The 26,475-nt window shown below is 44.7% G+C and overlaps 1 protein-coding gene across 7 annotated transcripts in view; it reads right to left on the reverse strand.

The window, feature by feature from the left end:
• Window positions 1-18,410, reverse strand: part of SORCS2 (sortilin related VPS10 domain containing receptor 2) — a 937,533-nt gene extending 919,123 nt beyond the window's left edge. For 5 of the 7 annotated variants that reach the window (XM_059721553.1, XM_059721552.1, XM_059721551.1 and 2 more), the window contains exon 1: window positions 17,987-18,409. In XM_059721553.1, coding sequence (XP_059577536.1) covers window positions 17,987-18,364 — 378 coding nt within the window. In that variant the 5' untranslated portion in view covers window positions 18,365-18,409. Of the gene's footprint in view, window positions 1-17,986 lie in introns of all 7 variants that reach the window. The other 2 variants (XM_059721554.1, XM_059721550.1) reach the window with 2 other exon arrangements.
• Window positions 18,411-26,475: the final 8,065 nt, after the last annotated feature.

Consider the following 26,475-nt stretch of genomic DNA (forward strand, 5'->3'; position numbering starts at 1 on the left):
TTGTGGGCTCAGACTGCAAGAAGATCATATATACATTTTAAAGGAATAATCACATGGCTATTAAACACTGCTATATGAAAACCAGAGTGCAACCCAGTTTGAGCGGTAGTGTTAAGGGGTGTCAGATCACTTTGCTCAGGGCAAAAAGACCAACCTCTTAACTGATCAGTTGTAGTCAAATACAACAGCAGCAAACAGCTAATGGAGACCTCAATTTGATACATTACAGATATATCAAAACACAAGCATTCCATGGTACACACGCACTCTCCTTTTAATGTTCATGTTTCTAAAATCAAATAGTGACTAAAGCACCCGAGGAGCTTTCAAGGTAATTATAATTCATCTCCTTAAGACAATATCAAGTTCTTAGATATCAACACTCTAATGCTACCAGTCATCTTCAGGCCGTAATCAACTGTTCTGGTGACATCAGTGAAACAACTTACTCCAGAAACTACAAAATAACCTTAGTACTGTTCTCATTTAGTGCCAACAGCTGTGTCTTTGCCTCTATCTTCATCTTAGCAAGGCTCAGTTACTACTAGGAGTACAGCAATCTAAGTGTGTGAGCTGCAGAGCCCCTGATCTATAATAGCTTCACACACATTTACCACCTCCCAGCTTTTATTTGTTTTTCAAAGAGGTGTCATTCATTTTAAATCCTACAGATGTATTCTGACTTGATAACTGCAATAAATAACAGCTTGTAAATATTTCATTTCATTTATAAAGGAAAGGAATTTCTTACCCATGGGACACTAAAAATGAAGAAGCATGCATCATGGCTCAGAACTGCCATATAATCTTTAGAGTCTGCAGTAGTATCTTAACTACATACAGACAACAAAATCCATCGTGGCAAGGATTACAAAAGTTGAACTGTTACCCATAGTGCTACTTTTGTACAAAAAACATTGCATACGTATTCAATTTTTATTAAACTGTTGTAAGCAAGGTTGCAGAGTAGCAGAAATACTCTGGTGCTGGAGATCATATATATGAAAACTTACAGGGGCAGATCCAGAGGAATGTGACAGTGTGATCACTTCCCTTTTCAGCTGTGTAGTACATGCACAGTGAGTTCTCTGAACTCCCTAGTACATCAGTGCTACTCCTGCTGCAGCTCTGCAGGTGTCGTGAGCTATGACTTTACCAGCAGATCAGCACAGGCTCTGGCCACAGCTCTTACCATCCCATGGTGCCGGAGCTGAGGGGGTGCATGCCACCACTGCCACTCACCCCCTCTTTCCCCATGCTGTTGAATTCAGCAATGAGGGAAGGGGAGAGGCACTAAAAGAAGGAAGAGCAAACAGCAGCAGCACTGACCCCTCAAACTCCAGCGCCACATGAAAGCAGGGGGTTGGGCCTGAGCCTGTGGAGAAGAGCTAGTGAGCAGAGCTCTGGCAGGAGCACCGATGTGCTGGGATCATGACAAGGGGGGCGTGCAGCTACACATGCACAGAGCACACAGCCAAAGGGGCAATGGCCCCTAGGGCTGTGCAAAATGGCACCGTTTTGTTCCAACTTCCGTTTTGCCGTTTTGAAGGCCAGTGTTTCGTTTCATCACTCTGTTTCATTTTGAAGCACTGTTCCATTTCGTTTCATCAAAACTTTTGCTATTTCGACCATAGGCTATATATGTCATTTCTATATATATGTCATTTCTTGCCTGCTTCGGATGATAATTGCAGAGATGGTAGCCCCTTCTGAGGGCATGAAGCCTTCCAAGTTTCAAGGAGATAGGTGCAGGGGTTTCTGGGAAACTGCACCTTGAACTGCTGACAAGCAAAACTCATATCACTTGCCAGCAGTGGCAGCCTGCTGTCATCCCACGCAGATCTGGGAGCCCACACCCCCGAGAGGCCTGCAGGGCTGTGCCAGACTCTCCCCGGGGGGCACAGGCCCCTGGATCTGTGTGTGGGATGACAACATGCTGCCGCTACCAGCACGGGCCAGCACCAGCACTGGATTCTTCCTGGTGCTCGGCGCAGGCTGCACTGGACAGATTCAAGTGCTGGCGCTGGCCCCAGCCAGAAGCAGTAGCATGCTGTCATCCTGCATGCAGATCTGGGGGCCCATGCCCCCTGGGAAGGCTGTGGGGCTATGCTAGACTCTTCCTGGGGAGCGCGGGCCCCTGGACCTGTGCGCAGGATGACAGCAGCCTGCCACTGCCGGCTGGGACCGGTGCTGGGCACAGCTTGAAACAGCTTTGAGACAAAACACCCATCGCAATTTCACACAGCCCTAATGGCCACACACTCCACCTCTGCCACAGTTCTGGGTCTGCCCGTGAATACTTAGATTAAGTCATGTAAAAAATTGCTGAATAACTGGTAATTGGCTATGAAGCTTCACTTCAAAATGGTCATTCAAATCCATCCAGAGTGGCAGTGATTTAAAGTTGTTACCAGCTGAGACAAGGTTGTCAAATATACAACTCACAGGTTGAATCTAATCTCCATGATACACTTATGTGGTCCATGCAGAATATCAAGTATGACATGCAGAATACATAGATTTTAATCTTACTTTAAAAAAAAATCTGGAGCAGAATTAGCTACAGATATAACCTTCAACAGCTTCCTAGTAACAAATGCAGTTACATCTGAGTCTGCAAGGCAATATGTAGCAGTGACTAAAAGGGATACAACTCTTTGGTACTAACCTAGCAAATGGAAAAAGGAAAGGGGATGGGAGTGAAGACTGGGAAGGAGTAGCAGTGTAGTGGGGAAGGAAACAGGCAGAAGAGATCAAAAAGACAAAGAGTAAGAAGAGAAAGACACAGAAGCTGATGGTGAAGTGAAAGACTCAAATGAAAGAATTAATGAGAAGCACAATTTCTCACCAGGTGATTTGAATATGACAAGATTACAACAAATAAATGACAAATACAAGTATATCTACTTGTTATCTATACTTGTGTATCTATTCTATTCTCTTCATAATCTATGTAACACATTTGTACAAACATCAATGAGAAATCTACTGTAACTCAAAAAGGTGTCCCAGTGTGCTTGCAGTCAAAGCCCCCTGCCACTGACATGCTGCTGAAGCCCCCCCATGTCAGACTAGAGCTGAGTTGTTTTTGCCCACTGCTTGTAAGGTTTGCTGGCTGCTGGTCTATAGGATCAGGAAAGATTTGAATAAAATGGATTCACCAAGTCCCAGAATACAAGTACTAAAGGGCATTCACTAAAATTATCAGGAGGCAGGTTCAAAATAAACATGAGGGAGTTTGTTTGTTTTTGTAATACAGTGCATAATTAAATCATAGCACTCTTAGCTACAGTAGAAGCAGACAGTATAACTAGTTGCAAAAGGTATTTGGACAAATTCACGCGGCACAAATCCATTTGGAGCTATGAAATAGAACGATCAGGGGTGTATTCTCTGACATCCCTAAACCAATGCTGGTTGATGTCAGGGAAGATAAGATGGGATGGATAGCTCTACGTACACTCTGTTCATATACTCTCCTTTCTAGAGCATCTACTGCTTGTCAAAATCAGGCTGCAAACAGACAACACCCTTGTGTCACCATGAAAAATGTTATGGAAGCACAAAACCCGAGTAAACAGACACTGATGCACTTTGCCACATCACAAATACCCAAAATTGTGGCTGCAACAATTTGTAGTAATAGTTTGTGTTGCCTTTTCGCAGCAGACATCTGTTTGCTTATGGTGCAAGAACACGGGCAGCCCAGGGCTGCCTGCACTCTCCAGATGCCCCAAGCAGATGTTCCCATGGTTTCAGGGGCCCAAATCCTGTGTGGTAATGGCTCCAAGCACCTGGCCCTGGCCCTGGTCTAAGTGCACCCCAAGGTACCCCTGCTCCACACTTTCAGATGCATGCTATGGGAATTCCACTGAAGGTGTGGAGCAGGGAAGTCAGAAATTCCTAGGTCGCCCATCTGCAAGGGCCTGATCCTGGAGGAGAATTCCCAGGGTGTGCATCTGCAAGTGGAGGTTCCCCCACTTGCAGACATGGGGCACAGCAGTGTGAAACGCACACCAGGACAATTCCCAAGGTATGCATTTCACACTTCCTGAAAGAAAAAGAAACCACTTCTACTAGCTGAGAAGGGAATTTAATATTCACACAGTCTTTAACCTTTCTGGTCAGACTGCCAATTTCCACCAATTTAAGGAGTGGATTTCATGTGAGATGGACTGAAATTGCAAAGACATTTTACCCTGATAATTCATCAGCAATAAAAAACTGTAAGTTTCAATCATTAATAACCTGGCTTTCATGTGGGCTAACATCTTATATGTGAAAGGCCTTGAATCCCATTAGCAATCCCCTGAGTGAATGACTGGCCCATAAACAGGGATCCTAGTTTTCCCTGATAAAAAATTGCAAATTTCTCTGATTAAAAAAAAATAGAAAATTCTCTGATTAAAAACCCTAAAATCCATGATTAAAATGAAAGTCCCCCGGCCACAGTCCCCCGGCCCTGCTGGTGCCCCTCACTCCCACCCCCCACACTCCCCTCACAGCCCTGCTCGTGCCCCCCACTACCCCCCAGCATTGCTTGTGCCCTTCACTCCCCCCACAGCCAACCACAGCCCTGCTCATGCCCCTCACCCCCCCTGCATCCATACCCCCTGAACACCCAGCCCTGCCAGAGGGGGTCCCGAGCTGATAGGGCTACAAGGCCAGAGACTTGGGCCTGCAGGCCCATACCCCTGGCAGGAGGTGGCAGCTGCTGCAGCAGAGAGGAGCATGGTCACCCCTCACCGCTGCCTGCCTGCTGTGGACTCATGCAAGGGAGGGCCAGCTCCCTGCTGCTGCACACACTCCAGGGAGGGGCAGGAGGGACCCATGCCCCCCAGATCTGTGCACACGGCAGACACAGGCTGCCCGCTGCGGGCTCGGACTCTCGTCCTGCTGCCCTACCCCAGGGCCTCTGCAGCCCAGCGGGTGCAACCTGGTGCTGCAGGACAGAGCAAGGCCATGCAGGAAAGTTCCTTGCCGCTGCGAGCTCTGCACTGCCCTGCTGATGCATCCCCTGCGAGTGGCACCAGTGTGATGCACAACTCTACACCACTGCACCCGCTGCTGCTGTGCAGGCAAGGGAAGCCTTGCCAGGGCACTGGAGAGCTTGCGGCAGCAAGCAGCTTTCCTATACAGCACCAGTCTGGCCTGCCATGCTGGGTCACACCCGCTGGGCAGCAGAGGCCCTGGGAGAGGGCAGCAGGGCTGGAGCCCAAGCCCATAGCAGGCAACAGGTATCCCCCACCTTGCACACAGATCTGGGGGACACAAGTGCCCCCCCCCACCCCCCGGAAGTGCGCGCAGTGGCAGGGAGCTGGCCCCAACCCCCGCTCCCCCAAAGAGCTGCCTACGACCCCATCCCACTCCCCGCCAGGGTCCTGTGGCTGTGCATTGCAGCCCCAGGCCCCAAGCCCCATGCACCACCTGGCTGGGCAGCAGCTGGAGCCCCAACCCCAGCCCTGTCCAACACCCTCCCTCCCTCCTTATGGGGGCATCAATATCCACCCCCACGTCCCCACCACTTACCTGCGGGAGCTACTCACCAGGCTGTTTGACAGCCATGTGCATATACACGCAGATGGTGCCCCCTGCCTGACTACCCTCCTCCTACTCCCTCCCAGCCCCTTGCAGCCTGGAACTCTGCCAGCCTGCAGAGAGCTCTTTGCAAAAATGCAAAATATGTGGGTTTCTCCAGTAAAATGAGAAATACATGTTTTCCTCAGGTAAAGGAGGAAATCCACGTTTTACTCCATTTTTCCATGGGAAATGGAAAACCCAGATCCCTGCCCATAACTAACTTGATTTTAAAGTGTCAGATACCTGCACTCAAAGAAAACCATTTCTTCTTAACATTCTCCAGTATAGGTGACATTACTGGAAGAGGACTGTCAAGGTTCACATGCCCCAGAAATGTAGTCCACTCTACCAAATCTGTTTCAAAGACACTTGGGGAGAAAGGGTCCTGCCAGTTGTTTCCAATGCTCTAAAATGTAGCGTTGGACTACTACTGTGTCAAGAACACTGGATGAATTTAATTACAGAAACAAAACCACTTCCTCAGCCACCCTTTGCAACTCTCACAAGTAAGCATTCAAATCAGCCCTGCTGCAGAAAAGAAATAGGGGTGCTTCTCCCAACCACATCATCTATAGCACTGTGGGCACCTCTGGCTGATCCAGGAGCACTCTCAGCAATAGTCTCTTCTCTACAGCATGCACTCAGCACCTCCAGCACCAGCTGCCTGCTGGACCACAGTGGAAAGGGAAGAGATCAGCTCACACCCTCCCTGCTAGGCTATGGGAACCTCAAAGGAAGCTGGATCAAATCTCAGCTGGCTCAGCTTCCCTCCAGCACTGCAACCCAGTACAGAGGGAAAAGAAAGCTCATAACCATCATCCAGTTATGACTCCCTCATTCCTAACCCCTTGCCCAACACAGGCAAGAGCATCCTGGACACTTCTTTTAGTTCTTGCCAGCTGACTATGGTCTGCTAGAGCCCACAGCTCCACCGGTGATTCTTAGAAAGCAATTCCTTCTCTGAATCCACTCTTCCAGATGTCAAGGAACCATCAATCCCAAACGGTGTGGTCCCTACTCTCGTTGTGTTGCCTCAGTCACATGAAGGAAGCAGGATAGGAGAAAATGCTGACTGTGGCCTTTGACCCAATTGTAATTATGTATTTGCCTAGTAGGCTGGAAAGGTTGGACAGCACTAGAGTCCCTAAAAAGTTGATCTGTTCCTTGAAACCTAGAGCTGCAATTTGGATGAACTGCCAACTCCTCTGCTGGGCAGTCCAGCCCATGTGAGTCAATTCCTTCAGAGAGCTCATGTGCCCACCTGCTTCTTTCTTCTAACCACAATGTATTGAAATATTTAAGAATCCAGATCAAGACTGTCATATTTACTACTATGCCTGCTGTTTACAAAAATAGACAGAAGGGATGAGAAAAAAGATGCACACATACAGATCCACAAACCAAAGTACAGCTTCCAGCTCTAATGTTAGGCCTCTCTCCCTTGACAATGTCCCTTAAAGCAGTCACAGAGATTACAGAACAAAACAAATTAATTGTGTAGCCTGCCAGTAGCTGGAAGACAAGGGAATCCCAGGTAGCATGTACAACTGCAAAATAAACACATGTGGACATTGGGAACATTTTCTGATTTACCAGAGAGGTATGATGCTAGGTTTAATGAGGGGCTGCTCCATGTTTTTATGCCACAGACTCACAGGCAACTCACATTCTTCAAAAGAAACATCTGATAGGGTAATTCAAGGGAGCCAGACACTTGAAAGGTATCTTGTAAAGCCTGACAGGTGGAGAAGCTAGTGGCAGCCTACAATCCCCTGATACAACTGGCTCTGTGATAAAGCAAATATTTCTTCCAAATTGGCCACATTTAACAATGTGAAATGCTGCCCCAAGCTCGAAGTGCAGGTTCAATATATTTCTGCTAAACCTTTACCTTCACTCCCTCAGGCATCTGGCTTTTAGCAACAATGACTGTCAGAGGTGAGTGTGGGTATGCATTAATCATAAACAGGCTATTCTCCTGTACCCTAGAAAAGCAACATCCATAGCAGTGGCTTAGTGAGAGAGCCTAGGGAGATGAAAGCTATGCACAGCTAATGCTGGATGGTGGAGCAGCTCAATTCTCAGCCATCAGCAGTATTTATTTGTATTACAGGAAAACCTAGAGGCCATCATCAAGGATCATGGCCCCACAGTACTTAATCTTGTATAAACATGGGGTGAGGAGGAGGAGAAAGAAGGAGGATGACAACACTCCTTATCCTCATGGTACTTACAATCTGAGCAGGAGGGAAGACGCAGTAACAATGGTATGAACATGTCTCTCCATAGGGTAGCAATACATATACTGTACCTTGATGTTTGCCTCAGCAGCACACATAGGCCAGTGGCTATTACAAACATTGACACCAACCCCCAGCACGGAAGAAGGACTTATTCTTTCTTCCCAGAAGCAGTGTGTGTGAATGAAAAAAGAAAGGTAGGTCCTGAGGAAAATGGAGGAAAGGAGGAGAAGGATGAAAATATAAAAAGTTAACACTGATCCTATCTAACAACAAAATAATATTAATATTAACACAAGGTAAAACATAGATCATATAGCAGTGAGTTTTAACATATTGGCATTGCAACCCTGGCTAAATGTATGTACATCTTTTTCTTTTACTTCTCATTTTCATTTGCAAAAAAGGAAGCAAAACAAAGCTAACATTTATTTTCACTTACTATGATTATTTATGGTTTTATTTTTGAAAAGTCCAAGACAAACAAAAAATATATAGAAAAACTGGAGGGAATCCAGGGAATAACAACTTCTCTTTCTATACATGTATATAAAAATGTGCCAATCAATACACTGTAGCTAGGTGATCTGGTAAGTATTGTGATTAAAGAGCTAGCAAGACTGATTTACTAAAAAAGATTTCAAGCGTAAAAATTAGTTTTATGTTGTGAAGCAATGGCTAGAGGAGAAACATGAGAACAATATGCAAGAATATGAATGACACAACCACTACAAAGACAGCAAACTTTTTTCAGACAGCTATAACAAAATAAAAATAAGACAAGAAAATTTAGAGTAGATGTTGAGAAAAAGTTTCCAACCAAAATAACCCTGACATTTGGATAACTTACCTGTAGAAATGGCAGAAGCCCTACTACTTAAGATATTTAAAATTAGACATTTAAAACTTTTAGAACAAAAACAAATGTGTAAACAGCAGGTTGAGTTAAATGACCTACTGGGGTTTTCTATCTCTAATTTCTATTTAAATGCAGAGTGATTTGGTTGCAAAAGCGACTAAAAATATGTCAGTCTTGACAGTGCTGAACAGTTAAGTGCCTCTCTCATGATCAAGCCCAAATGAGATCAATAAGCTAAGCGTTCCTCAGTCTTCCCCGCCTTGAGGGGCTTAGGCCATTGGCAGCACACCAATGAGACACAAACGCAATGGCAGCTTTCATCCTTCAAAACAAGCTCTAGGAGGAAGTATCATGGTTTCCTTTTACCCAAGACATTGGTAGTTAAACTGCTTGCCCAGGACATGGAAGATCTGGGTCTAATCCTGCTCTGCATAATGGAAATCAAACTCACATCTCCCACCTTTCAAAAAAGACCCTTACATCAGGCTACAGGCTATTCTAATAGGGAGCTCTTAACCCTCCCACCGAAGTTATTCCACTTGTTTCAGAAGAATAAAAGCTTCATTGATCCAGAGGCAATGAAGAGAGAATGTGAATATAACACTCTGCCCTAGTGGTTAGGACACTCCCTTGGAAGGGAGAGAGCTCCAGTGGCTGCTCCAATTAATATTTAGGTATTTAATATTAAATGGTCACTGAATAAAATACTTAAAAATGCAGCCTTTGGAGTAGGAATTGAAACACGGGTTTATGCAACCTCCGTGCACAAATGTGCAAAATTTCAATTTTTCTATGAGGTAGTTGTGTGCAAATGGCATAATCTCTGGCTCTAGTACCACAATGAAGTCTTGGTCTATGACTGGTATTCCTCCATACAAATAACAATTCAAAAGGGATTTTTTTCACTTTATAGTTTTAGACCTTCTTTTTAAAGATTCCAATTTTAAATAAAAACTGACCAGGGAATAGAAGGGACACTGCAGGTCATCAAGTCCTGAGCCATGGCAGGTCATCACATAATATCATCCCATTGGATAGGGACAACCCAGACCACAGAAGCTTATTTTCAATCTCTGTTTTATTCATGCAGATGTTTTTTTCCCTAATAGGACTCAGTTTTCATTATATTACACATTCGTTGTTCTAATGCTCATTTAGCCATAAGTGACAGTGATAGGAATATTTTGTTTGGAAATACACTAGGGGCTCAGACTCCCAGCAGTACACATTTTTCATTCTGGGATAATGTCATCTTTTTTTCTATGTAAATGTGAACAATGAATACATACATGACAAAGGTTTCTTTCTTCTCAGGAGGGACAGTGTCTATCCTCCAGTAAAATCATGGTTTCCCCAGCTCAGTCCTTCAGTTCCTCCTAGTCTACTGAATGTTAGTGGAATTAAAAGCTATCTCCTTATTTTATGCTCTAAACATCTTCTCTTTTTATTAATTTCTAATGTTGTCTAGTCAGTGAAGAGTACTGCCAGAGGGTAAAGTCTAGATACATTTCTAATGAAATGCAACTCATTCAGGTTCAGTATATCCATGTACACATCATATATCAGCAATTTTAAAGAGATTATTTCAGTATTTCATGACTGGCTTTACTGTTGGTTGCTATATTTCTTTTACGCCGGTTTTCATTCTATCATGTCTCTCTCCCAAACACACATGCTCATCTGAGCACCTTTCCATCTTGCTATTGGCAACAGCAGCAACAAGATTTCCTTTACACTAGCAACTGTTGCTAAAAACTTTGCTCCTCTCCTTGCTGAATCCTGAAATGCTGAAACTCACTGTAATCCAATGTTCTGATGAGGACAGAGGTTGGGACTCATTTATTCAGAAGTCCAGACAGAAATCCAGAAGTCTACTCTAGGAAAATGCAGGATGAAGGAGAGGGGGACATCTGTGCGCACAGAGGTGCTGCCACCATTACCAGGCAGAACTGGTACGGGGCAGGGAGAGAATCAACAAGAAGTATACTGCTGAAAAAGAGGGGAAAATAAAACAATGTACAAAGCCTAAGTTCTCTTTTTATTAACATCTTAAACTTATAAAATAGTGCTTTTTACCTGGCTGAACTAAGAAGTTTGCTGCCTTTCCTAGGGATTTCTACAAGTCTCTTCAGAAATAATTTATTGTTTTATCTATATTCACACACACAATGTAACATAATGTTATTTTCCCTCATGTAAAAGATTCTTTTTTTAAAAATCCTCCCTATGGGAAACTTGCCTTCCAATCTGAAATATTTCTGTCATTTATCAAAGTTCTGTGACATCAGGATATTTTACCACATGCTCCTTTTTGTTCCAGAAACAGTCATCTGGCCACTCTTGATAAACAGCAAGCACCAAAACCTTGCCACAGTTGGAATTCTGCCCAGCGTAGACAAATAATTATTTTTGTTGTTACTGATATTGCTACAGTAATATTGAAGTCAGTCTTCTTGATGGATTCCAACAGCACAATTTATAGCAAACTGAAGAAAACAGAAAACCAATTAAATAAAATATCTACCACAAGAATGTATTTGGTACATATGGGATACTGTAAATCATATGTGCTGACACTGCACTGAAAAGGGTAACATTTCCAAATTAAAGAAAATACTTTGTGGGTGCATCTACACAAGACGTTAAATGCGCAATAGACTAATTCTACTGCACATTACAGCATCAAGGCAAAAGCCGTGCTATTGCACTAATGCGCAATACAATTAGTCAATTGAGCATGTGCCACTTTAAAGGTGTGCAACAACACTACTGCGTGGTAGCACCAATTACTGGTCATTTCATTAGTACCTGTTATTACAGGTACTAAACTTAATGCACAATAACCACAGCTCATTAACACACATATAGACATGTACTGTATATCATATACTAACAAAATCTGGAAGAATTGCTCTATTAAGCCCCTGGTACACATTACCTATATTAGGCAATTAACTGGCAAATCACACAATAAATTTAAACCAACCACATGTGCAAGGTAAGACTGGCCACAAGTGCAATGTAATTATCAAACAATTAACTGGTTAATCACTCAATAAATTTATACCAGCCACGTGCTAAGTAATTATTGCACAATAAAAATGACTATCCAGGTATAAAAAGAGCCAATCATCCATACAGTTAGTGCTTGAAAGTGTGTAACAACTCTATAGCTGGTTTCTATCCCGTTTTAATTTGAATGTGTAACAGGGACCATACGTGAGCAAATTTTTCTGTGCCTTTTGCAACAGCAGGACCTTGACTACTGTTGTCCCCCTGCCTTATCTGTGGACGGTGCTATGCCTTGTGGTTGTGTCAGGGTTTATTGTGTAGTTTTACTAATAGGTTAGACCAGGAGTGTCAAAGATCCTGCCTACAGAGCCCTATCATCTGCCTCTAGGTCTCTGATTGGTGCGCTGCATCCAGCATATACTGGCCCTGGTCCCATGTGTTGTACGCTGCATGCAGAGCCCATCTGACACAGGCTGCACAGGGCATAAAGGCTGAGGCCAGCGCACATGGCACCCGCAACTGCAAGCAGTACATGAGGCCAAGCTGGGGAGCACACTGCACATGGCACCCATGCCAAACCATCCCTTTACACTAGATCCAGGGCCAGTCCAGACTGGGTCAACAGACCAGCAGCAAGTGCTATATCCAGTGCTCAGGCCTGGGCTGGTATGGGTGCTCCAAACTGAACACACACACTGGTTGTAGCATGCACCCTGGGCTGGTCCTGTATACCGTGAGCCACCCACAGCAATGATACCAGGCACCTAATGTGTGTGGCAGGAGCCAGGGCTGGTGCATGCTACACAGAGCTAGAGCTGGCACACGCTGCAAGCAGTACATGGAGCTGGTCCGGGGCGCATGTTGCATGTGGTACCTGAACCAGACCAGCCCTGCAAGCTGGCTTCAGCACATAGGGATGATTTCTGAACATGATCCAGTTTACAGACTGGCCCCACTCTCCTCATCTGACTCACAGGGCCAGATAAGTCTGACACCCCTGGGTTAGGCAATGGATTTGTACAGGATGTTTTGGATAGGGATGATCCTGCCTCTGGGAAGGTGTTGAACTAAAAACTAGTTGGCTGAAGTCCTATTCAGGGGGTACCAAACATATGGCCTGTGTGCTAGATACGGTCCATGGAACCATATGATCTGAGCTGTGGCTCTTGGACTGACCCTTCATGCCACATGAATCAAGCAAACCAGTCTGGCACCCAGGCTGGACCTGATGCCATAGGCACTACACGCAGCCCAGGTGGCCAGCATATAGCACATGCTGCATGCAGTGCCCACGCCAGACCAGACTGGACAGTGCCAGAGCTGATTTGCAGGACCGGTCCAGCAGGGCACCACATGCAGTGTGCACCCTGTGCCACATATTCTGCTTTAAATTTTGCTCTGGGGAAGTTGCATGAAGGGTCAGCAGACAAGCTCTGCATGCTAGCACCAACATGACCGTATCTGGACCAGCCCCAGAGCCAGTGCACACAGCCAATCTGATGAGGCACTGTGTACAGCATAATCCCCATGCCAACCCCATGCCATGTGCAGTGCTCACAGCTCCAGGTCCTGTGTGCCACCTGCAGCAAAAGTCCCAGCACAGGGCCAGCACGTGCCGCCCACAGCACAGGGGGCTGGGCTGCAGATCAGCGCAAAGACTCCCATGTGGCTCATAAATAAAACAAATCTTTCTTTCTTTAATAAACAGCTACTAATATTGAACCTTATTAAAAGTATACACATTGATTTACCAAATCCTTGTGCTACACAAGATCAAGACACCAACCTACTGGGCAAATGAGTGACTGCACAGATTGATTACTGACATGACAACAAACAAAAAGGAACAAGTGCAACCATAAAACTGAAGACTAGAACTAGTTGGCTGAAGTCCTGTTCACAACATTTTAGCAGTCTACACACAGCATAGGAGCATCCTATGAATTAAAAGCAGAACTGAATACAAGTTTCATTCTTCAAGTAGATATACTTTAATTTTTATTTTTTTAAACATCAGTTAGCATTAATGTATAAAGGGTATTCCCCACTGAGGTCGAGAAGAGTTCAATTTTCCGAAGAAACTGTTTATTTTGTAATAAAAGAAGAATGGAATGGCTTTAAGTTCCCTGCTTCTAAAGAAGATTAATTTCTTTAAAGCTTTTCCCTGATAAATAACCTCCCGCCCTCCCTCCCCCCCCCAAATTCAGGTCCAAGTGCTGTGTTCTTAGTAATCTTGAAAAGCTGTGTATTAAATTGAGCAGCTATAAAGATTATTCGTACAACTGGCAAACTAAACATTTTGAAATACACCCTGGGTATTGTTAGTTGATTAGTTAAGTGAATGCGAGTCAGTAACTCCTGGTGATGTTAATGACACATTATGTCACCCATCTGTCAAGTCTTCAATTTATGATTTTTTTAAAAACAGGTTAGGAAATTAGTCCATACTAACTAGTTCCAAACCTTTGTTTGGATGTAATAGTGCAAAACAGATTTCTATGAACATTCAAAGAGACATGGGACAGTGAAAGCGAATGCTAAGTGCGGGACTGAACTGACCAGCTATACTCCTGACATTAAAAAAGAATAGCTTTGCAGGACCTGCATCTCCAACACTGTTTTTAGCTATATCAACTATAGCCAGGAAAGGTCAGAGACATGCTTGCTGCTTATAGAATTTATAAATAATTAATCCTTCAGAATAGAGTAATGAGGACACAAAACAGGAAGCAATTTACATGCCTCCCTGCACAGCTCTTTATTAAGAGAATGAGGAAAGTGTACTGCGATCTTCCTAGTTATTCAAGCTCACTTTACAACCATTGCAACCATACACTCCCCTGTGCTATCAAACCCAACATTTCCCTAATTCTAAAAAAAAAACTATGCTAAGAAAAGATAATAAAAGTACACAGCAGAGTTCTGAAGCAGAGAAAAGAGAGGGAAGGTATAACTTTAATTTATGGCCTCCTCTTTAAATTTCTCTTAGGACACCTCATGCAACTAGAAATTAAACGCTCCTTTTATTGAGGCTCAGGAGGATTTACAAGATGTGCACAGAGTGCTTTTTAAAATTTATTTACATCAACCAGCCTAAGCTCTTTCCAACTTTATTTATTTGTCCTTGATCCACATAGAGTATTGTATGGTGGTACTTTCAGTGAACTACTCATGCAGGTGAACATCTTTCTGAGAAGCAGCTGCCCTCTCATCTTTTATGATTATTTGTCTCTCCATCAGGGAGTGCAAAGGCATAATCCTACCGTGTGTTTCCCCCTTATTTATTTTACTAGGTGAGGTGTTTAACAGGATATATGGTCGTCTGGAGCTCATCGCTGTCAAATGTTCAATCACTGCAGCTGTAAAGTGCAAAGGAACGAGGTTAGCTCCTCAGTTCACAAAATGCGGCATGCCTCCAATGAAGTGTCAAGTGTCCTCAGTGGTACTCTCACTCAGCCCCTTACAGTGAGGCACTTAGGGCCAAGATCCACTGGTATTAATGAAAACCTTTCCATTGGCTTCAGTGAACTTTAAATCTGAGCCTCCGAGCTTTACGACTCAATCTGGCACCACAGAAGTCAGCAGGAGTGTCTGCCATGGAATATAACGGTGCAAGATCTGATCCAAGGTTTGCAGCTCTCTCCAATAATTCCTTCACTTAGTTTCCTGCTCCTAGTACTTCCTGCTTTCTAATATGGATAGAAAGCTTGATCCAAACCACAGTGAAGTCAACAAAAAGACAACAGTGGATCAGGATTGGGTCCTCAGCTAACATTCAGCTGTTGTTATCTGAATTCAAAACACATATACATGACGGTGAAGTTTGCTTTTCTCATGTTCATGTCGTCCTTACTACATGAGCTTGATAGACTTCTACCTTTCCCCTAAAAAAGACTAGTTTTTTACACTTCTTGCAATCTCAGATAACTTCTATGTGGCAGACTTTCTTCCTCATTGCTTTCAAAGAAGTACCGCTAACTCATATGCTGCCAGTCAGCCTGACATATATGGAGAGGACCAACTCTAATAAACAAGGAAGGAAGGAAAATGCCTATCACATACATATTTCTTAAAAATGTCCTAAACAAATAAAGCAGGTTCTCAGGGGGTTGATAATGGGACACTGAGCCTTTCATCTCCTGGTCCTCCATTCAAACATAGCCCCATCGGGGAGTGATTAACTGATGGCTGGCACAGAATACTTTGGAAATAGCTCAGCAGAACTAAGTTTTTTGTCACTGAGTGCAGAAATACAATATAGAGCTTCTATTTGAATTAATGTGAGAAAGCCTCATCATACATTACTGAATTAGAAAGTGAGCAAACAATAAAAGAGCAAAATAATACATCAAACAGTCTATTCCTTCACTTTGACAGTTGTCATTTATCTTTGCTCAAGAAGGATATTTCATAGCACACTAGTAAATAAACTGTAGCATATTGTGGAAAAATAATGAAATCCTAGCCACATAAACCCCCACTGCAGCATCTGTTATTAAATCTTTGCAGAGAGGCAAGGAGAGACCACCAGTTATAAACGCAGATTATAAAGTGTGCAGATTAGCAAGGTTCCAGTGCAGTCATTTTAGAGCACAGAATACCTTGCATGAAAGCTGTCACTGTCTTCATATGTCAAAAACTAAACTTAAACCAACTTGAATACTGAGCTCTATAAGGAACTAACCCTAACAGGCTGCAAGCACTGATCATAGAAAGAAATTGCATTACTCTAAGAGCAGAAATTGAAACAAGGACAGAATTGAAGAAGTAGCTGATGCTGCTGATTTACTATGCTTTCTGCAAAAAGAAAATGGCCATCAGTATACACTTCTTCCTGAGCAAATCAGAAGCTAGCTCTGAAAGTTTCAGGGTTTGTGATGTTTGTCTCCAACTCTGATATGTGAATATATCTAACTATAAAACATGAATGCAAGCAGCCAACCTGTTCAAGAAAATCACTGCATCCTTCTGCCTGGAAGAACTCCAGGGTTTTGGTGACACCCTTTCCTCTCCAGACGAAGAAGCACAAAAGTGGATTTGACAACCCAAAGGGGAAGATGCTAATCCATAAACTTGGGGGAAATTCAACACCAGCTTCCAGAACAGACTGAAGTTTAAATAAACTACAAAAGATTCACAAAGCTCAAGTTCAAACAGTCTGGGATCTCAACTGACCTGCAGTATAAGCAGATGAAGATTTTCCAGAAGCACTAAAATCTGGAGGAAAAATTATGCTAGATTTTAGTAACAAGATTTCCATGCCTATGAAGTTATACTGGACACTACCCAGAGACTGGTGCTATGTTGTATTTACTTATGATGCCACAAAAAATTAAGTCTCATTCAATAAAGTCTCAATAAATTACACGGCAGCAAACTCCAGAAACCATCTGTGCAAATATATGCCCATCGAGTTTGAATACACAGAGCAAATAAGAGACTGGCTGACTGTGAAAATTAGTTTAAAAACAGATAAGGTGAGCTATTCCAGAGGAGAATTTGGTCCCAAACACTGAAAGCTGGTGTTGAATTCCACCTAAACGTATGGATTAGCATCTTCTCCTTTGGGTTGTCAAATTCACTTGGGTGCCTCTTGATCCAGCCCCTGCTACACCTTACATATAGTATGCCAATATCTGATGAATCCCACAGTAAATGCAGACTGGCCACACGTGCCAAGTAATCCCCGCACAATTAACTGGTAAATCCCACAGTAAATGCAGACCAGCCAAGATAACAGCTACTATCCAGCCACAGCGGGAGCCAACCTGCTACAAGGTTAGTGCTTCAAACCACGTACCCGCTCCGTAGCTGGTTTCTATCCAGCCTCCATTTGAGCGTGTGGCAAGGCCCAAAAAGTTGCCTTTTTACCTAATTCGTGGGTGTTTTTACAAAGAGCATCTGGCTGGACTGACACCCTGGTGCCCAAGTGCCTGCAGCCACCCGGCCGGAGCCGCGGAGCAGCAGAGCGGGGCCTGACTCCCGCACCACGGGTGGGGGCAGCAAACGAGACGCGGGCGCCCACCCCGCCAGGCCGCTGCCCGGGCGCCGAGATCCCGCGCGGCAGCGGCGGGCCGTGGGCACACAGCGTCCCCGGCAGGCGGGGAAGGCGCCGGCCGAGCACGCGGGGCTGCAGGGTGCCGGAGCCCCGCGCCAGGTGCCGCCTCCCGCTCCCGCCGCAAACTTTGCAAACTTGAGCGGGACGCGGGGGCCGCTGCGCCTGCCGGCCACCCCCTGCCCTGCCCGGCCCGGCCCTGCGCCCCCGCCCCGCCCCGCCCCGCCCTGCCGCACTCACGCTGCTGTTCTCGCCCGTCCAGTGCACCATCGCCTGGTTGTGCGACGCGTCCCCCTTGAGCACGAAGGAGGTGCTGAGCAGCGAGACCTGCTCCCGGCCCGCCGCCGCCGCCGCCGCCGCGGGAGGGGATGCTCCCCTGGCGCGCCGGCCGCTCCTCGCCGCAGCCGCCGCCCGCCCTGCTCCGGCGGCCGGAGCCCGCGCGCTGCCCCCCGCCCCGCGCCGCTCCCCGCCCCGCGCCGCCCCGCCGGGCTCCGGGGAGCGCAGCGCGCAGCAGGCGCCGAGCAGCGCCAGCAGGAGCAGCAGCAGGAGCAGGGGCAGGGGCAGGGGCAGGGGCGCGGGGCGCGGGGCTCGGCCGGGCACGGTCCCCCCTCGCGCCATGCTCGCGCCGCGGCGCCGTGGCAGTGACAGGCTGGGCTGGGAGCGCGGCGGACGAAGATGCACGGGCGGCCGCGCGGGGGGCGGGCCCTGCAACCACAGCCCGGCTTGCATTGGAAACAACGTGCTCGGGACGCGGCTCGCAGCCGAGGGGACGCGCCGCCATCTGCTGGCTCCTCGCCGCAACCCCAGGCCCGCGCCGCCGCTGCGCTGCCGCTGCCGGTGCCGGCTCCCACCGCGGAGGCGAGTCCCGCGTGGGAGCGGGGCGCTGCAAGGGGCCGCACGGACAGAAGTGACCCGGACCCCGCCTGAAGGGATCGGAAACGGCTTTAAACCTGTAACGGAGCAGAAGTCCAGTGCACGTAAACCAGTTTCAACATAAATGAAACTAGTTTGAGAGAAGTCTGATAAACTACATTCAACCAGGTTTAACCAATGGAGACCAAACCAGTTTATGGGACTTGTGTTGCGTAGGCCAGGCCCCAGCCTGAGGCAGGATCAGCCCTATTCAAACCATCCTCTAAACTAAGGGGTGTCAACCGGGGGTACGCGTACCACTAGGGGTACTTGGGACGGCCCCAAGGGGTACACACAGGGAAGTGGTGCATGGCTGCAGTGTGGAGTGGTGAATGGCAGCAGCAGCCGCTGCATGCAAGCTCCCCACCCCCCACCGCTGTTCACCGCTCTGTGCCACCGCTGCGCCACCAGCTTCACGTCTGGCCAGCTCTCAGCACTCCCCCCGCCATCACTCGCCAGCCAGCCATCAGCAGTCCTGTCCGGAAGGGGGTACAGTCCAGAAGCAGTACCCACCAGAAGGGGTACACCCCTTTAAAAGGGTTGAAAACCCCTGCTCTAAACTCTAAGGTGACCCTCAGCCCTGACACAACACAGACCTGACACCCTAACCTGCCACAGGTAAAGTAGGGGAACCACGGCCTCCATCCTGCGACATGTTGTCAATACAGGCTCGAGAGGTCCCAGGTAGAGGATGGCAAAAACCCCACAGTCCACACCCATTTGACCATGGGCTAAAATTCTTTCCTGACCCCAAATATGGAGTGGTCTGACCCTGAGCGGAGGGGCAAGACCCCTTAGCCAGGAACCTGTGGCCTTGGCACAGCCCAGTCAAAATCCTGTTTTGGCTGTAGCCAACACTCAATGCCTCTGAGGGAAGCTTAAAAACACCCTGATACACATAGCAGAAAGGGGGAGCGTGGTGGCGCAGGCAACCAGCAAAGCCCAGAAACACAGGAATACTCATAGTACAGCATAGGCATAGCTACAGCTACAGCATCCCACTTCGGTAGCTGTCCAACCTCTTCTTGAGCACCTCCAGTGATGGAGTCCACAACTTCCCTACGCAGTCTATTCCACTCCCTCATTCTAACAGTAAAAAAGTTTTTCCAGATATGCAATGTAAACTCAGTGCATGCCCCTATTTTTTTTTCCAAGAGACCCCTGCCTCAGTTACTGCACAGGATAAATGGCTTTAGGACTCAGTTATGTAGTAAAGGAGGCTTTTGTTGAGGCAAAGAGTTGCTGGAAAACACAAGATGGTCTCACATTTATGCCAGTGAAATGATATTCTAGAGAACTGGGCCCTATACCTGATTCTAACATTGAGTTTACCATACATAGGAATATACAAATTACCACTTACTGGGCTAGACCAGAGGCCCATCTTGCCCAGTATCTTGTATCTGGCAGTCTGGCTACACTACTCCCTGCATCTTGTGATTACGCACTCCCCATCCAGGTCCCAGGACATCCTGGTCAACCTCCTCCTGACCTTAGCCAAGCTAGCAATCTACTCGACCAGGAAAGAGGCTCCGGCCAGGAAGACCCCCAGGGATTGCAGCATTGTTTTTCTGTCCATGGTCCATTCATGTCCCTGGACAGGGTTTCACTGGGCAGTTTCCACTGCCTCTATGAACTCGTTCAAGGGCCCCTGTGCACTGCCCCTTGTACTTTGCTTAATGTGCCCCTTCATTGTGCTCATTTTAAACCTTTGACCTTCCATCCCTATTTTCTTCTTTAGTTGTCCCCAGTAATCACTTCATGTGCACTCAGCAGCCCCCCAAATTAAAGGGGGCTTTTAGCTTTACTTGGTGGGTATTGGCCCACATTCCCAATGCACATCAAACAGGCTCATATGACAGTGGCAGAGAGTGAACAGGAAGAGTGAACAGGGTAAGACCAGGGATATAGGTTGTAGCCATGTTGGTCTAAAAAGCAGAAGCAAACCAACATAGCTACAACCTGAAACATGGAAGATACCATAATTAGCCATTTGGAAATGTAAACTTCATTGCTAGAAAGAAGCAAAATTCAACTCCCTGCCTGACATCTGACACCTTCAGGGAAGAAGCCTGATGGAGCCTTGTCTGTGCCTAATCTGCAGAGTCACAGAGCAATTTTTAAACAAATGGACTTTGAAACCCAGGGGAACCCTATCATCCTATACCTCCCCTGTGCAAGATGAAGTTTCTTTTCTACTTGGGAGAACTTTTACAATCTTTCAGTTCTCCTCTGCCTGACAAAGGGTGTTTGGGCCCGAAAGCTTGCAAGGAAATTATTTTTTTGCTACCAGCTATTTGGTCTAATAAAAGATATCACTCCTACCCCAAGAGTTTTGTCTGTTGGTCTAACCAGGGATTTTCCCACTGTTCCTCTCCCACTTGCAGCCTTTAGCATTTAAGGTCCATGAAGCTGCGATTCAGAGGCTGTACCACTAACTCCCATGTTTGATAGCTACTGATGCATCTTTCCACCAAGACTTTGTCCTGTCCCTTTTTGAATCTGGCTACTGTCTGCTTCCACAGACTTGAGCCAAATCTCTTAAGCCAGGGGTGTCAAACATCTGACTCACAGAGGTGGGTCATCCAGTCTAGGGGGCTTCTGACAGTGGCTTTAACTACCTGCATTCCAGAGCTGCACTGAAACAGCAGCTCCAGCACAGGTACTAGCACCTCTGTCATTGCTCCCTGGTCATTCAGTCCTAGAAATCCCATGGTCAAAATTCAGTCCACAGGGTCAAACAAGATGTTGCCCCTGCTTTAAACCATTTTTCCAGAAATGACCATAAATAGCATGTTCTTCAGTTTTTTGAGGGACATGACTTGATACCTTATATTGATACCTAAATAGCAGTTGCCAAGCACTCAGAGCTGACTGACTATATACAGTGCAACACAATATCAAACATTTAGAAGAAATGGGTTCTAAGCATCTCAGATAGGACACCCAACATAAGTACTTTTTAATTTCCTCTGTACCTGATTTCCCCATATGTAAACTGGGGATAACACCTCACAGTGATAATGTGAAAATAACTTTATTAATGTTTGCAAATAATCTGAACATACTTTAAACATAGCAATGAGCATATTGGAAACACCCAAAAGCAAATTCATTCTGTCTTCAGACAGGTTCCAGTAGACAGAAAGAGATCAAGCTGAGGGGAAATGGATACCAAAGTCTATGTAAATTAGTGCGCATTGCTTTCCAGAGACTGAAACGGAACCAAGTTTCCTGAGTCTCACCAGTCTCTCTGCAAGCACCTGGGAAATACAGAGGCAAAGCGTGCATCTTATCCCATACGGGTCCACAGGAAATGTGAGAGCTGATTACTGATCTCAGTTATTCTATTTGCTCAAATATCAGAGGTCTATACAATGGAACTAAACACTCCAGCCTGCTGATGGTGACAATCAATGCCATATGACAGTGTCAGTGCCATGTAGCAATGTTTTCAGTTTGCATTTTAAAAAGCCGAGGAAATCATACACATAGACATTCCTTGGATAGCTATAGAAGATTCAACCCCTGGGGCTAACACCCTGATACTTTTCACAGCAATCAAATTAACTTTAGAAAAAATGTTTCATTTTATTAAGCACTTATGGAACCTTATTGTAAACAATGTATGCTTAATATACAAATAATTCTGAAGAATAAAAAGTTCATGACTCTATTAAAAGAAAATGGTAATAACATCTGTATTATACAACTGATGTATATACCTAATGACAATTTAATTTAAAAATATAAATACTGCATTTAATAAATTGAAAGAAAAAAAACCTGAGGCTTTCAAAACTTAAGTAGGGCATTTAGTCACAGCCCCCTATTAATTTCAATAGAAATCCTGTAGCAGTGCTATCCCCCATTGTTCTTATTTCTACTGCAATAGTTTCTGCAGGTCCTAATCATCAATCAGGACCAGCTGTGCTAGGCCCTACACAACTACAAACAAAAAGGCTGTTCAACGGGCCTAAACACAGGGGCAAGAAGCCTAATTCGAAAACAAAACAAGCATTTCAGCAGTTAGATTTATAACTTCTATAAGTAGCTAGGAAGAAAAAGAAAAGGGTTACAAGACAATCAACTAATGGACACAAGTGTTATACAAAGGACTAGCCCATCTGAAATTGCAACTTCAACTGAATTATCCATAATTGTGTAATCAAACAAGGTAAAAAAAAAGTTCAGCACACTGAATGCTCCTCTAAATTATCACTGAGGATCATATTAAACTATAAATTAAATACCAGCTGAAATATACACAAGGAAATATATGAATGCAAGATCAGAATTGAGCCACTGGGTCATTTTTCACATAAATACTAGCTAAACCTGACTATTTAAAAAGACAAGTAGCCCATAAAAAGGTCACTGAGGCAGGCTTAAAAGTGTACTCATGTGAAGTTCCAACCTTCTCAACTCCCATCTAGTTGGCTGAAAACTGAGGGTAATCAGAACTTAATATAAAGAGCTCAGTACTTCATGGGATTGGACACAGGATTCTACTTTCTAGTCATTTGGTAGATATGCCATCATTTAAATTACTGTCACTTATAAACAGCCTGACAATAAACACAGACTGTCTAAGCACCAGCAGGACTTTCCACCTATTTAACAAGCTAAGAGGGGCAGGTTGCCACTTGCCCCCTTTTCCTCAGCCCCCAAGAGCCAAGTCGCCTCACTGGCATCAGGACAAAGGATGGTGATGGCCAGGGTGGGGCAGCAAGCAAGCTGGCCCTGATGCTGTACAGTGGAGGTGCCCCAGAGAGAGGCAAGCTGCAGCAAAGGAGCAGAAGCCAATGCTGATAGGCTGGGACCATCCAGCAGATATCCTAAAGGGACTCCGGAAGTAGTGGAGAGGAACCACTGGAGAGAGTCAGTTGCAGAGGATGAGGTGCAGTATATCTGCCCATATTTCTTTATCCTTGTGGGGAACAGACTTAAAAGAATTCCCGGTAGCCATCCAGGGAGATATGGTGCCTCACTCTCAGCTATAAAGCCCCAACAGCAGGAGTCAGCATACAGACTGAAAGGTACTGGGACTGTCTCCCTACCTGTGAACCCATAACAGCGGGAGCCAATAACTCTCATTCAGAGGCCTGTGGTGGGGGTGTAGGGGATGGAGGAGCCCCTGTCGTACGTCTGACGTCTTATCAGAGGCCATAAAGGACTATTTGTCTGAAAGAGAGGTGCCCTAATGAAGAAAACTTTCTACAGGACAGAAGTCTACTGAAATCTTCCATTATGTCGTGGCAGGTGAGCGTTCTGAGAGAGTGGAAGGTCCCCTAGTGGGACATACTGCACGAGTCAAACCACAGAGTGGGGCTTGACTGCAACCCGTATATATTGGTTATGATACAGAGGCTGAAACAGGAGCTAAGTCTAACTTAGAAGGAAAACATAGTGTTGTGGGTGCTATTATAAGATTGTTTGTCTTCAACCTTATGCTATTTCTCACTAACAATTATTGAGGAGAGTAGAGGAAACCTAATAATGTTGGATTACGTGTCCACAACTTTACCCACAACAAAAGAAAATATAGAAGCTGTTTCTATTCTCTAGTCTGCTGGATCCTGGGAAACAGATTTTCTTATTACAAGTTTGTACCCACTGTGCTAATTCAATTCTAAAGTTTCAGGGAACTGAAGGTAGAAAAAATAAGTCAAGGTGAGTTTTGATCATTTAGGTAAGGAGAATAATATAGGGAGGAAAAGGTTCTCAGGTTAACACAAGCAACCTCTAGCATATGTATGAAGCTCTTTTTATTTATAAAATATTATTACCTACTTAGCAACCACTCAAATTCTGTGACCAGACCTACACTATATTTATTAACCTCAAACTCCCAGTGCTATTATAATTCCATTCCCTTAGAACAGTATGAAATATTAAGCTCAGAATGAATAACAAACAAGCATCTACGAATCTGCTTTTTGGGGAGAGCTGTAGAAAAGCAGCTCTCCCAGTAAAAGGATATCCATCAGCCACTATTCTGTTCTCCATCTCCTCTCTGTGGAATTCTTCAAGGCAGTGGTGCACCTAAGAACAGAAAGTTGGGTGTGCCCCCAACTGGTGGTGATCAGGCAAAGTCCAAAAGCCAAATATCTCAGGGATCATTTATATTGCAAATTATTTAAAACACACACTAAGATTTTGGGGAGTTGTGGCTCAAATAGGCCAACCCATGTCTACCTGTCTGTTTCATGAGAGATTATCCCAATGTGCTTTCAAAGGAGTTAGTTGTGTTCAAGAGGCTGGTTTTTCTTAGAAGGTGTCAGCTGTAGCCACACTGATTTGATTTCTCTCTCAGCATATGGAAGCTATATCCATAAAAGATACCACTTCGGAGTAACTGGTTACTGAGCTATCTCAAGAAGACAATCCAAATAGGGAAAGAATGCATTTTCAAGGATGGATAGATAATCTGTGGGGAAAATAAAGTATTATTTTACATAGATTTTGATAATCCAGATTAGCATCCAGACCAAATTCTAACACTTTTAGAAGTCCTCCATTGGCAGCTACACCTGCATTTTTTCAACATAGGCTTTGGACTAAGACAAGCCTTTTCTGTGTGATACTGCAAGGCCAAGGATGGTTTACTGTGTGCATCTCTCTATTGTTCTGCTATGAGTAAGATGCCTCACAACATACTTTTCTATATATAGGCCATTGGTTTACAAAATTTTCTTATGTGTAATTTTGCTATGTTAATATTAGGAGGTTCATATTTATTTTGTTTTATTGTTCCAGTAGTTCCTAAAGTAGAACAATTATTTAAAGAAAAAAAGGAGAGTATTAGGAATCAAAAAGAAGGGGATTTGGAAAAGTGCAAAATACTTTATATGCCCCCAGCTCATGAGTACAGAGCCAGCCTTTTCCTTACTTTAGTTTTAAATGCAGAAAGACAGACTTTTTGGCTTCTCCTTTACTAACAGAAAAATCATTCATGCGATCAGAAGTGGCTCCAATTTTTTTTTTATTATTTCTATGACTTAAATTTACTCTACTACCCATGTGGTCTTTCTCTGAATGTCATCCTATTCTCTTAATGAACATATGTGATGCTCTGCTATACTCAACGTCATTGGACTCCAGAAACACATGAAATGTTAAATATGCTTTATAACTTCCAATCACCAATAACTTGCTTTTGCATAGAAAAAGATTCCCTTTTACTCAGCGATCAGTTCACAAAGCCCAGAAAAATAGGAAAAAACCAAATATAATGTAAGAAAGAATGTCTCTTTTCCAATAATAAGCAATGTAACTAAGATCCAGGTACAGTTTTAATCATGACAAACTGCTATTACTGACAAATGCACTATTCTGTTTGTCTGGTTCACCAGTGGACGTTAGTGTGGTTATCTTTAATTTTCTCAGTAGATCATATTTACTGATAGACATAAGCCAGCATTCTTGCTGTTCTAGAGTTGAAATAGTTAGCACTATACTTATAAAAGGAGTCACATTCAAGTGAAATAATATATTCTCAAGTTATGGAGTAACAGGGGTTATTAAAACAGAAAACTCCACAGTGATTTGCTTGAAGACTGTCTTGGAGTCCACCATTCCAAATCATACAATATTGACCACAAACGAATGGCAAACATTAATACTATGCAAGACAGTGCCTTTTTCTCACTGCCACTCCTGGCACTCACAGGAAAAAGACTGAGATGCATCTCTATGAAAACATTAGGGTACCCTTCCTGATGCCAGTTGACCCAACGTTGAACACAACAATCTCAACTTTCTCCACTACATACCTGTTAAATGCTCTTATTTAAAAAAATAAAAGAAAAAGAAAT

This window comes from Alligator mississippiensis, chromosome 2 (assembly GCF_030867095.1).
Source record: "Alligator mississippiensis isolate rAllMis1 chromosome 2, rAllMis1, whole genome shotgun sequence".
NCBI lineage: Eukaryota > Metazoa > Chordata > Crocodylia > Alligatoridae > Alligator > Alligator mississippiensis.